The sequence below is a fragment of the Ornithorhynchus anatinus genome, chromosome 2 (assembly GCF_004115215.2).
Source record: "Ornithorhynchus anatinus isolate Pmale09 chromosome 2, mOrnAna1.pri.v4, whole genome shotgun sequence".
Lineage (NCBI taxonomy): Eukaryota > Metazoa > Chordata > Mammalia > Monotremata > Ornithorhynchidae > Ornithorhynchus > Ornithorhynchus anatinus.
In genome coordinates this window covers 149130087-149142287 of record NC_041729.1, presented here as the reverse complement: position 1 = coordinate 149142287, position 12201 = coordinate 149130087, and the positions used below count along the sequence as shown (strand labels likewise).

The following is a 12201-nucleotide window of genomic DNA, read 5'->3' as shown; positions in this document are numbered from 1 at the left end:
GGGAGTCCTAAGCCGGGAGGATGGAATGAGGGTAGGAAGGGGTTGGATGAGAGTGAGCCAATGGGGGCCGGTGCCAGGGGGGAGCAGGATGAGGGACAGCACTGGGAAAGGATAACAGGAATGAGGAGGGAGAAGGGGATGGGATGGCGCAAGGGGTGGGGAGGGTTTAGATGGGAGTGAGTTGAGCCTTCCTTGCTTCCCTCTTCCTGTAGTGTAGAAGTTTCTTATCTTCAAGAACTGGATTCCTGAATTGAGGGGCCAGAAAGAGTTGCTTTTCCTTCATTCAGACCTTCACTCAGACAGCATGAGTGGCCTCAAGTTCTCTGGGAATAAATGAATTCTAAAAGAGCCGAAGTAGGATCAGGGTTTAAAAACAACCTCTTCAGTCATCATATCACAAGCATTATCCAGCTCTTAAAATATGTCTCAAAGATTTGCCACTTCAAAGACAAACTATTAATTCCCAAGTAGTATTATAAAACAGTAGTCCCGGATATTATGAAATGATAAGGATTTGTAAATTTGAGAATGTTTGGAACAACCTGACAAATCCTGTAGGTTATTTAGAACGTGCAGGTTGCATGTGTTGAAATAGAAGCTGAAAATAGTTTTTTAAAAGATTTAACAGTGTCAATTTTCCTCACACAATATATATCTTTATTCAGTGTGAGTGCAGATAATCTCTGGGTGTCTCAGTGGCCCTAAACAGGAAGAATGGGATCAACACTACCTGGCACATAGTAAGCACTTAATAATTACCATTATTATTATTATTGCCCCTAACTACCTTAGAGGGATGCTGTCAAACACAATCAACAATATCTAACTCATCTGATATCTTTGAGGAAAGATACTAGAGAAACAGTTTACTGTAGAAATCGGTTTCCATTGAACTGAAAGAGACACATGCTGGATGAATGCAAATTTTTGTTTTATTTTCACGTACATTTAGATGGCTAAAGGAACAAAATATTTGATAAAATAAATTAGGTTTTTTTTAATTGAAATTAACATTTACTTTTTCCATGTGAGTCAGTTTCATCCACTTGAGAAATAAATAGTCAAGTAAATGTGGCAATTCAAGAGACTTTGGAACATTCTATTTAGTTGGGGTTAGAAGATTGGAGCAATTGACAGAACAAGAGCAAGCGGTGGTGTGTCTATATGTGTACTGTAATGTTTTGTTCTCAGGACACATAAGGGCGACCTCTCGGCTTTCGTAGCTATCTTCTCGACAGCAGTTGCATGAATTCTCCACTTGATGGGTGTCATAGTTATACCTACAACAACAAGAAAGTATAATGAGCAGTGATTGCGTAAACCCCTTCAAAATGAACGCACACCTGTTTGCTCCTGAGGAGAGAATGAGCAAGTTTATGCAAACTCTACGTAGATTCATTTATGCCCACCCATTCATTCCCTATATGTGAATGGATCTGTGGGATAAGAAAATCTTAGTGAAAACCATGTAATGGGTCATATCAGATATTTAAAGTTCTAAAACTAATGCAAGATCATTTCTGACTTGATATAGGAAACAAGCCCACCTGAAGGACATATTTAATTTATTCACATGTGGAGTGGACTAGTTCGCTGGATTTGCAGTACCTGAGAGAAAGCTCCAGCCTTGCTTCGGTCCTCTATAAATTTTCAACCCGAAAACCAATCTTTGGTCATGTATATTGAAAACAGTGAAAGTCTTCCCAAGTAGCATTTAAAGACATTATTCAAAATATGGACAATTTTGACTCAAAATCAAACTTACTTGATAGTATTTTGGCATTCTCCACTGCATCTAGCCATTTCGATCTTGTTGGTACAGCCATTGAATTTAATGGTTACATTCACAGGAGCTAGTTTGCATTTTTTCATGCCTAAATTAAAAGTCATATCAGACAGAAAGCATTCAACTTAAATTTTAGCACAAAGGAGGGTAACTGGGTTGTAAAATTCAGTTGAAACTCCCAATAACTTATTGACTAGACTCTAGTCCTCTAGACTGGAAACTCACTGAGGACAGGGAATGTGTGTACTACTCTGCTATATTGTACTTCCCTAAGCACTTAGTACAGTGCTTTGCACAATGTAAGTTCTTATTAATAATTATAATAATAACTATAATTATAATGTGTGGTATTTGTTAAGCACTTACTATGTGCTAGGCACCGTTCTAAGCACTGGGGTGGATACAAGGAAATCGGGTTGGTCACAATCCATCCCACATTGTTCACAGTCTTAATCCCCATTTTACAGGTAAGGTAACTGGGGCACAGAGAAGTTAAGGTCACAGAGCAGACCTACGATGGAGGGAGAATTAGACCTAGATCCTTCTGACTCCCAGGCCCATGCTCTATCCACTAGACCATATTGCTTTGATAAATGCCATTGATTGACTGCCATTTTGGCAGCATTTAGTGTTCTTAAAAGCAGAATTTATTTAACACTAGCCTATTGGCCTAGAAGGACTGGAGAGTCCTTTCATGAGACTCAATATATATTCAGAGGATTAGGTCTCTGGACATTCTTTGATAGTGGTATTCGTTAAGCGCTAACTATGTGCCAGGCACTCTACTAAGTCCTGGGGCGGATACAAGCAAATTGGGTTGGACACAGTCCCCCATTTTATAGAAGAGGTAACTGAAGTTCAGAGAAGTGACCTGGCTTTCAAACCCATGACCTTCTGACTCCCAAGCTCTTGCTTTAACCATTAGGCCATGCCACTTCTCTGCTGTTAATCAATCAGATCTACTGTGTGCAGAGCACTGCACAAAACACTTGGGGGAGTGCAGTATAGGAGAGTTGGTAGAAATGGAGCTTTCAGTCTAGAGGGTCTAGACTACAGACTACTCTCATCTATTATTTTGGCTTTATTGCTCTCCAGATGTTTCTCACATCAGAATTAATGTTTTGTGTGAGAGGCAGGCAGAGGGCTACCGTAGAAGCAGCATGGCTTAGTGGAAAGAACCCGGGTTTGGGAGTCAGAGGTCATGGGTTCTAATCCCAGCTCTGTCACTTATCAGCTGTGTGACCTTGGGCAAGTCACTTCACTTCTCTATGCCTCAGTTACCTCATCTGTAAAATGGGGATGAAGACTGTGAGGCCCATGTGGGATAATCTGTTCATCTAATAATGTTGGTATTTGTTAAGCGCTTACTATGTGCCGAGCACTGTTCTAAGCACTGGGGTAGACATAGGGGAATCAGGTTGTCCCACGTGGGGCTCACAGTTTTCATCCCCATTTTACAGATGAGGGAACTGAGGCACAGAGAAGTTAAGTGACTTGCCCACAGTCACACAGCCGACAAGTGGCAGAGCTGGGATTCGAACTCATGAGCCCTGACTCCAAAGCCCGTGCTCTTTCCACTGAGCCACGCTGCTTCTCCAGCAGCGCTTAGAACAGTGCTTGGCACATAGTAAGCGCTTAACAAATACCAACATTATTATTATTGATTGTTCATTTGCAAATAATCAATGATACTCCTAAAATGAACTTTGACAGACAAATCTGAGACCAAGTTCACAATAATTGGAGCCGCAGATACCTTTCTGTTCAAAGTCTGAAGGGAATTTTCTCTGAGTTTGCAAGGAATTAAATATACTTACAAGTGTAGCAGCATCCGTTGGCCTCATATATTCTTTCTTCCTGCAGGAGAAATGATACTCTTTTTTAATTTTTAAAGTAACTTTTGGTTGAAACCCGAACTACTGAATTTCATATGGGCAGTTTTTCATTTGAAAAGTGGCATTATATATAGGCTATGTATTTATTAAGAAAACCTCCTGGTCATTGAAGAAATTGAACTTAAAAGACCACAGGGAAAATGAAGTGTGAAAAAAATGACAAAAGGTTTAGGAAATTCCATTTCAAGAGGGAGAAGAAATGGTTAGAATTTTACAACAGGAAGGAGGATTTTGCTAGATTAAAATTTTGAAGTTTCAAAAAGGAAAGGGAAGCAGCAAACTCTTTCTGGGTTTTTAACAAAGTTTGATGACTTTCCATGACTAGATATGTAAAGGACGGGAATAATACACTTGATTTTGAGTACTGATATGGAGAATAATGTCACAGATCCCCTCTAAGGCCTGTACTCTTTCCTGCCTTCAAAAATCACTATGCAGAGAGAGACCAGCATAGACCGGTGAACACTGAAGGGAAAAGGAAGCAGTGACAGACTTTTGATAGGTAAACTTGATTCATTTCCGTTTTTCCTTGTCCGCATCCTCCCTCTGGCCTGGAACTCTTCCTCCATTCATATGTGCTAGACCTCTACTCTCTCCATTTCCAAAGTCCTACTAAAATCATATGTCCTCCAAGAAGCCTTTCCTGATTAAGCCCTACATCCCTTATTTGCCCTCCCTCTGCACTGATTCTGGACTTGGGTCTGAACCCTTAAGCACTTTGATTTTTACCCCACTCTTCTAGTATTTATGCATATGTCCATCTGTAATTCATTTTAATCTCTGCCTAGATATGTTTGTAAGCTCTTTGAGAGCAGGAATCGAGTCTACCAATTCTCTGTTAGCTCTACTCTCTCAAACGCTTAGTAGAGTGCTCCAACCACAGCAAGTGCTCAATAAATACCATTGATTGACTGATTCTAATAATTTTGGGAGAGAGCTGCCCATTTTCTTACTTCATGAAATAAAGTTCCCATACACATCCACCTCATCAAAAATGCCATATTTTCTCTAAAAGCTAAAACTATTTAATACTCAAAAAATACTGAAAATATATGTGTGGGAGCTGACTTGCTATTTTATGACAGTTAAGACTTATGTTGGTGAAACATTTTCAGCATTCAGGCAGTGAAGAGTACTAGTGAATTTTGAAATTGCTACAGAGGCTTAAATTGATTCATGTCTGCTAGGAGGCACAAATGTTTCTACAAAAGAAAGACAACAGTTGTTTATCTTCATGAATGACATACTTCTGCACACCACTTCTGGTTGGGACAATCTTGGACCACTGCAATAAGGCCAGTTTCAGAGCACGAGTAGGAGAGACAAGGGTTGTATAGATCACCAAATGATTTGCCAATCTGGAATAACAAGAAAATAATTTTAATTAGAAACTAACTATCGTTCTATAATACACAGGCCTGGGAGTTAGAGGATGTTTCTAGTGCCAGCTTTGCCACGTTTCTGCTGAGTGACTGTGGGCAAGTCACTTAACTTCTCTGTGTCTCATTTACCTCAGGTGTAAAATGGAGATTAAACCTGTGAGCACTATGTGGGGCAGGAACTGTGTCCAACCAGATTACCTTTTGTCTAAACCAGTGCTTAAAACAGTGCTTGGCACATGGTAAGTGCTTGACAAATGCCATAATTATCACTGTTATTATTATCACTAACGTGAGATTCAAGGAATGTAACTTGTGATGCAGCAGAAATGGCTGTGTGCATATTGCACAGAGCATGCTCAATCAGAATTTATTGGTCGTGGCTTGTGAAATGAGAAAATGGGAAATGATCAAATGCTGATTTTCAATATTCATGTCAGTTCAATCTGCCATCACTTGACCATTCTGACAAATAATATTGTACACACATACAGATGGCTTATTTATTTAGGATGATTTCTTTGCTCTAGGATAACTCTCAGTTTACCATTACAATTCACTCTTGAATAGAGTCACTTGGAAGATGTACCAAGGTGCTAAATAGCCAAACCGACCTCCCTGCTGGGATCATGTCTATCCAGAACTCCTGAGAGCAGGGGATTTGAGTGCAAAAGATGTGTAATGTCTGGCCAACATCACTCCCAGGTCTTCTTACTGGCTACTGCTAGGAGTCAGAGGACCTGGGTTCTAATCTCAGCTCCTCCACATCTGCTGTGTGACCTTGAGCATGTCACTTAACTTCTCTGGGCCTCAGTTACCTCATCTGTGAAATGGTGATTAAGAAAGTGAGCCCCATGTGGGACAAGCACTGGGTCCTACCTGATTAACTTGTTTCTACCCCATTGCTTAGAACAATGCTTGGGATATAGCACTAACGCTTAACAAATATCATTATTATTATTATCATTATGGCTACCTCCACACCATTACTTGCTGATAATATTATATCTCACACAGTTTGGGATTATGTGCATTTTTCCCTTTAGTGTCAATTTGTGTAATTCAAGAAGATTGCTAGGTATAGATAACATATAGCTGTTCTTTACACTCATTCATTAATTCAATCGTATTTACTGAGTGCTTACTATGGGCAGAGCAGTGTACTAAGTGCTTGGAAAGTATAATTTGGCATCAGATAGAGACAGCCCCTACCCAACAATGGGGTCACAGTCTAGAAGATGGGCTCACTGTTGAAATATGTATATTTGGTAATGAAATCTAATTATTTTATAAACAGAAAGATATACATAGAAATTTATGAAGATAGGCATTTATTACCCCAGTTCACTTATTCTAATTACATTTGACAATTTAAAGAAAAATTTACCTCATATTTTGTGTTGTTATGCAAGCAAGTCCTTGGTTCTGAAAAAGAAACATTATTTATCTAGTCTTTTTTCAATTGACAATTATTACCACCTTTTGATTGAGACCTCCACCCTTAATTGCAAATGTATTGGTTAATTCTTTGCCCAGGAACGTGCAAAATACGTACCACAGTATGAAAATTCACAGCAAGAGTCTTTGGGTTTGTATGTTATCAACCTTTCTCCATTTTTGCACGTTGGTGGAGGAGGACATGCCTTGGTTTGGCATGAAACAGTCCCTGCATCACCACAGGTGCAGTTGTGGCAATTGGAAGTCCAGGTTTCCCCAGGCTATGGTAAAAAAGTGAACTTAGAAATGTGGTCAAATCCTCCTAGGTAAATTTAGCAACATTTTAAGTAAAATCGAGAACTTACAGCTTTTTCTTCACCCATGGGACCACGACAGACTGTAAATGTAAAACAATTAATAGCAATTAAGCCCAAATATATCATTTGGTAATTAATGACCATATGATGCAAAGCTCTTTTACTTAGTATTAGCTTTAAAATAATGATATTAATTAAAATAATCACAGAATAAAACTAGACGGGATCCTGGAGGTAATGTAATCTACTCCCTCACTCTAAAAGAGCACGGGCTTTGGAGTCAGAGGTCATGGGTTCGAATCCCAGCTCTGCCACTTGTCAGCTGTGTGACTGTGGGCAAGTCACTTAACTTCTCAGTGCCTCAGTTATCTCATCTGTAAAATGGGGATTAAGACAGTGAGCCCCACGTGGGACAACCTGATTCCCCTGTGTCTACCCCAGCGCTTAGAACAGTGCTCTGCACATAGTAAGCGCTTAACAAATACCAACATTATTATTATTATTAAAGACAATCGCTCCCAACTATCTTTCATTCATTCATTCAATAGTATTTATTGAGCGCTTACTATGTGCAGAGCACTGTACTAAGTGCTTGGAATGAACAAGTCGGCAACAGATAGAGACAGTCCCTGCCGTTTGATGGGCTTACAGTCTAATTGGGGGAGATGGACAGACAAGAATAATGGCGATAAATAGAGTCGAGGGGAAGAACATCTCGTAAAAACAGTGGCAACTAAATAGAATCAAGGTGATGTACATTTCATTAACAAAATAAATAGAGTAATGTAAATATATACAGTTGAGCGGACAAGTACAGTGCTGAGGGGATGGGAAGGGAAAGGGGGAGGAGCAGATGGAGATGGGGGAAAAGAGGGTTAAGCTGAGGAGAGGTGAAGGGGGGGTGGTAGAGGGAGTAGAGGGAGAAGAGGAGCTCAGTCTGGGAAGGCCTCTCGGAGGAGGTGAGTTTTAAGTAGGGTTTTGAAGGGGGAAGAGAATTAGCCTGGCGGAGGTGAGGAGGGAGGGCATTCCAGGACTGCGGGAGGACGTGGGCCAGGGGTCGATGGCGGGATAGGCGAGACCGAGGGACGGTGAGGAGGTGGGCGGCAGAGGAGCGGAGCATGCGGGGTGGGCGGTAGAAAGAGAGAAGGGAGGAGAGGCAGGAAGGGGCAAGGTGATGTAGAGCCTCGAAGTCTAGAGTGAGGAGTTTCTGTTTGGAGCGGAGGCTGACAGGCAACCACTGGAGGTGTTCAAGAAGGGGAGTGACAGGCCCAGAGCGTCTCTGCAGGAAGATGAGCCGGGCAGCGGAGTGAAGAATAGACTGGAGCGGGGCGAGAGAGGAGGAAGGGAGATCAGAGAGAAGGCTGACACAGTAGTCCAGCCGGGACATAACAAGAACCTGTAGCAGTAAGGTAGCCATTTGGGTGGAAAGGGCGGATCCTGGCGATATTGTAAAGGTGAAACCGGCAGGTCCCGGTAACGGATAGGATGTGTGGGGTGAACGAGAGAGACGAGTCAAAGATGACACCGAGATTGCGGGCCTGAGAGACGGGAAGGATGGTCGTGCCATCCATGGTGATAGGGAAGTCTGGGAGAGGACCGGGCTTGGGAGGGAAGATGAGGAGCTCAGTCTTGCTCATGTTGAGTCTTAGGTGGCGGGCCGACATCCAGGTGGAGACATCCCGGAGGCAGGAGGAGATGCGAGCCCGAAGGGAGGGGAGAGGACAGGGGCAGAGATGTAGATCTGCGTGTAATCTGCGTAGAGATGGTAGTCGAAACCATGAGAGCAAATGAGTTCACCAAGGGAATGAATGTAAATGGAGAACAGAAGAGGGCCAAGAACTGACCCTTGAGGAACTCCAACAGTTAAAGGATGGGAGGGGGAGGAGGCGCCCGCGAAGGAGACCGAGAATGACCGGCCAGAGAGACAAGAGGAGAACCAGGAGAGGATGGAGTCCGCGAAGTCAAGGTGAGATAAGGTGTGGAAGAGGAGGGGATGGTTGACAGTGTCAAAGGCAGCTGAGAGGTCAAGGAGGATTAGAATGGAGTAGGAGCCATTGGACTTGGCAAGAAGGAGGTCATGGGTGACCCTAGAGAGAGCAGTCTCGGTAGAGTGGAGGGGACGGAAGCCAGCCGGATCCTACATGTAAACATTCTAAGAAGGAAGTTCCATGTAACTTTCTAGTTTTTAACAATCCTCACTGTCAGAGTTCTTCCTTATATCTATCTCAAAACTCTCATGTTGGACCATTTTCTCTTGTACTACCAGTAAACTAGCTGATTGCTATTCCCTGTAAAAGACCATTGTTAAAAGACCATATATGTGAGATGATAAAAACATATTGGTTTAATGAAGACTAATAATATGATAGAATATTTTTTAACCATGCGATGTCTTTCCACCATAATGAATTATTGAGGCAAACAGTCCCAATGAATGCATTCCACTTGAAAAAAAATTGAAAACTGTTACCTCAGCATCCTGGTAATTTCAAGATTAATTTGATCTCCTAATCATCAATAAGCTTTTCATTTAATCATATCCTCAACACAGCTGATTGCTCTCCCAAAAGATGAGTAATAAAACATACTTTTGCCTTGCTAATTTCTTGAAGACTGAGAAACCAGAATGACATCATTCTTACCTGGAGGAGGTGGAGGTGGGCATTCTGCACAAAACAGAAACAACATATCAATTTCTAAACATTCTCAGAAAATGGACTAGAAAAATTGATTTTACTTAAACCAAATGTTCTCTATCTGCAAAGTGATGGATACAAAAGGGTGCTTATTGTCTAATTTTTCTCTTTTGCCCCTTGAACTACCATTCTGCTTTCCTTGCCGTCCATCTTCATTCATCCATTCAATCGTATTTATTGAGAGCTGTGTTCATAGCACTGTACTAAACAGTTGGGAGAGTTACAATATAACAATGAACAGACACATTCCCTGACCCCAAAGAGTTTACAGTCTAGAAGATGAGCTTACAGACTCAGAGACGGTTAATCAATCAATGATATTAATCGAGCGCTTACTGTGTGCAGAGTACTGTACTAAGGACTTCAGGAGTGCGATATAACAATATAACAGACACATTCCCTACTTGGGAGAATACTGATAGAGTGGGTAGACACATTCCCTGCCCACAACAAACTTGCAGTCTAGAGGGGGAGACAAACTTTAATAGAAATAAATTATGGATATGTATATAAGTGTTGTGGGCTGAAGGGTTGTGGCTCTAACCTCAGCATCTTCCTTGGAACATTGTTTCTAAACTCCTTGAGTGAGTTGACTACACCTGCTGTCTCAAGTTCCTCTCTCCAATTCTCTCCTTGACCCCTCCAATCTGGCTTCTGTCCCTTCATTCCATAGAAACCTCCCTCTCTGAGATCACAAAAGATTTCCTCCTGGCTAAATCCATTGGCCTCTACTCCATCCTAATTCTCCTCAACCTCTCAGCTCCTTTCTACACAGTCGATCACCCCCTTCTCCTGGAAACATTAACCAACCTCGGCTTCACTGACACTGTCCTCTCCTGGTTCTCCTCCTAACTCTCTGGTTGCTCACTGTCCATCTCTTTAGCAGGCTTCTCCTCTGCCTCCCACCCCGTAACTGTGGGTGTCCCTCAAGGTTCAGTTCTGGATCTCCTTCTGTTCTCCAACCACACCCACTCCCTTGGAGAATCCATGAGCTCCCATGGCTTCAACTACCACCTGTATTCAGATGATTCCCAATTCTACATCTCCAGCCTTGATCTCTCTCCCTCTCTGTACTTGGATGTCCTGCCATCACCTCAAATTTGAGATGTCAAAAACAGAACTTATTTTCCCTGGACTTGCCCATCACTGTAGACAGCACCACCATCCTTCCTTTCTCACAAGCCAGTAACCTTGTCGTTATCATTGTATTCTCCTAAGTGCTCAGTACTATGTGCTCTGCACATAGTAAGTGCTCAATAAATATGATTGATTGATTGATTCCATTTGGACTCCCTGCGAGGTGAGGTTTGATCTGGAGGGCAATATTTCTGGCTGCCCTGAGTGGGAGTAGACCCTAACCTCCCACTGTCCCATAGTTCTTATTTGGCAAGACGAAGCCAGCTCATGATTCTAGGGGCAAGCCAACACTTTTCTAAAGGCCTTTTGCATTTAACGATTGTCCATAAGACTGACTCTTCAGTGGACTCTCTTCATTTATGAGCTCTCTATCTGAACAGTGGACTCATTGTTCTGCTTGATGTTTCACTCCCTGGTATTTCAGTTTTTACTGAAAAGGAGATAAAAAGATTCAAAATTCATTCTGATGTCTTTTTTAGATATGTCCCTGGATGAATGTAATGAGGATATGGAAGCATTATTTAGTGAGCAGGTCAGACCAAAAGTGAACAGATTGGTTGAAAAAAATCATTGAAAAAACATTCTGTACACTGAAATGCAGACTGCATTGCAAATTCAGTGTGAGGAGAAATCATTATAAAGAATTTCCAAAATTGAAAGCTAGCATTTATAATTCAGTGTATTCTTTCTGCAATGAATAAAATGATAGCCTGGTGGATCATTTAAAAAAGGCATTAACTCATTCATGGGGTAAAACAAACTATGTCTGTCAAATATATTTTTAAAATTGTATTAAAGTAGACCAATAAAACATGATGGTTGCCAAATTATTTTACACTTGGTAAGGATAGTGAGTTACTTGTTGCTTTTTTTAAAGGCACTAATTGTATTTTTTCCCTGTAGTTGAAGTAGAAGAATAACTAAAGAAACACCATAAAAATATTAAAACATTTTGGATATCATCAAATATGGTGTATACATATGCATTTTCAAGTGAATACAGTGTTAAATTTGTAACCTCAAATATAATTAACTGGAGTAATAGGTAAAGAGAAAAGAGGACTCACTGATTATATTCTTAGTTGTTTGTGCTGAGGCAGGAACTGTATTGAAGAATAAAAAATAAACCAGTTAATGAGGCAAAATACATATCATGATAGAGAAAGAGTTATTATCCATGTAATGGAAATAAATCATCATTAAGTGGGTTACTACAAATGGAAATCAGTTATCCCTATACCAGGCCTTACCTATCTCTATTCAGAAATGTAAGTTCTAAAGAGGGACATTAAAGAAATATGACCTTAATTTGGACTTGTAAACATAGAACATATATGAAACAATAAAAACAAATGAGTGCAATTACAATATTCCATGAAACCATGAAAATGTTGTTAGATTGGAGTTATTATTGCTAATCATACAACATAAAACTGTTGAAATTAGGAGAATTTAACTGCTTTAATATGTGTTTGATTGCATTTATAATTAGATAATAAAGGAGGGACTACTGTGAGAATAAATAATATATATATATATTATAGATAATATGTA

General features: G+C 40.7%; 1 protein-coding gene across 1 annotated transcript in view; it reads right to left on the bottom strand.

Annotated features, from left to right (window-relative positions):
• Positions 1 to 927: 927 nt before the first annotated feature.
• LOC107547931 (mucin-19-like) overlaps positions 928 to 12201 on the bottom strand; it is a 28397-nt gene continuing 17123 nt past the window's right edge. The window contains exons 24-31 of the mRNA XM_039914732.1: positions 9457 to 9480; positions 6863 to 6894; positions 6616 to 6778; positions 6448 to 6485; positions 4929 to 5039; positions 3604 to 3643; positions 1766 to 1874; positions 928 to 1280 (exon numbers count right to left, since the gene is read on the bottom strand). Coding sequence (XP_039770666.1) covers positions 1100 to 1280; positions 1766 to 1874; positions 3604 to 3643; positions 4929 to 5039; positions 6448 to 6485; positions 6616 to 6778; positions 6863 to 6894; positions 9457 to 9480 — 698 coding nt within the window. The 3' untranslated portion in view covers positions 928 to 1099. The remainder of the gene's footprint in view (positions 1281 to 1765; positions 1875 to 3603; positions 3644 to 4928; positions 5040 to 6447; positions 6486 to 6615; positions 6779 to 6862; positions 6895 to 9456; positions 9481 to 12201) is intronic.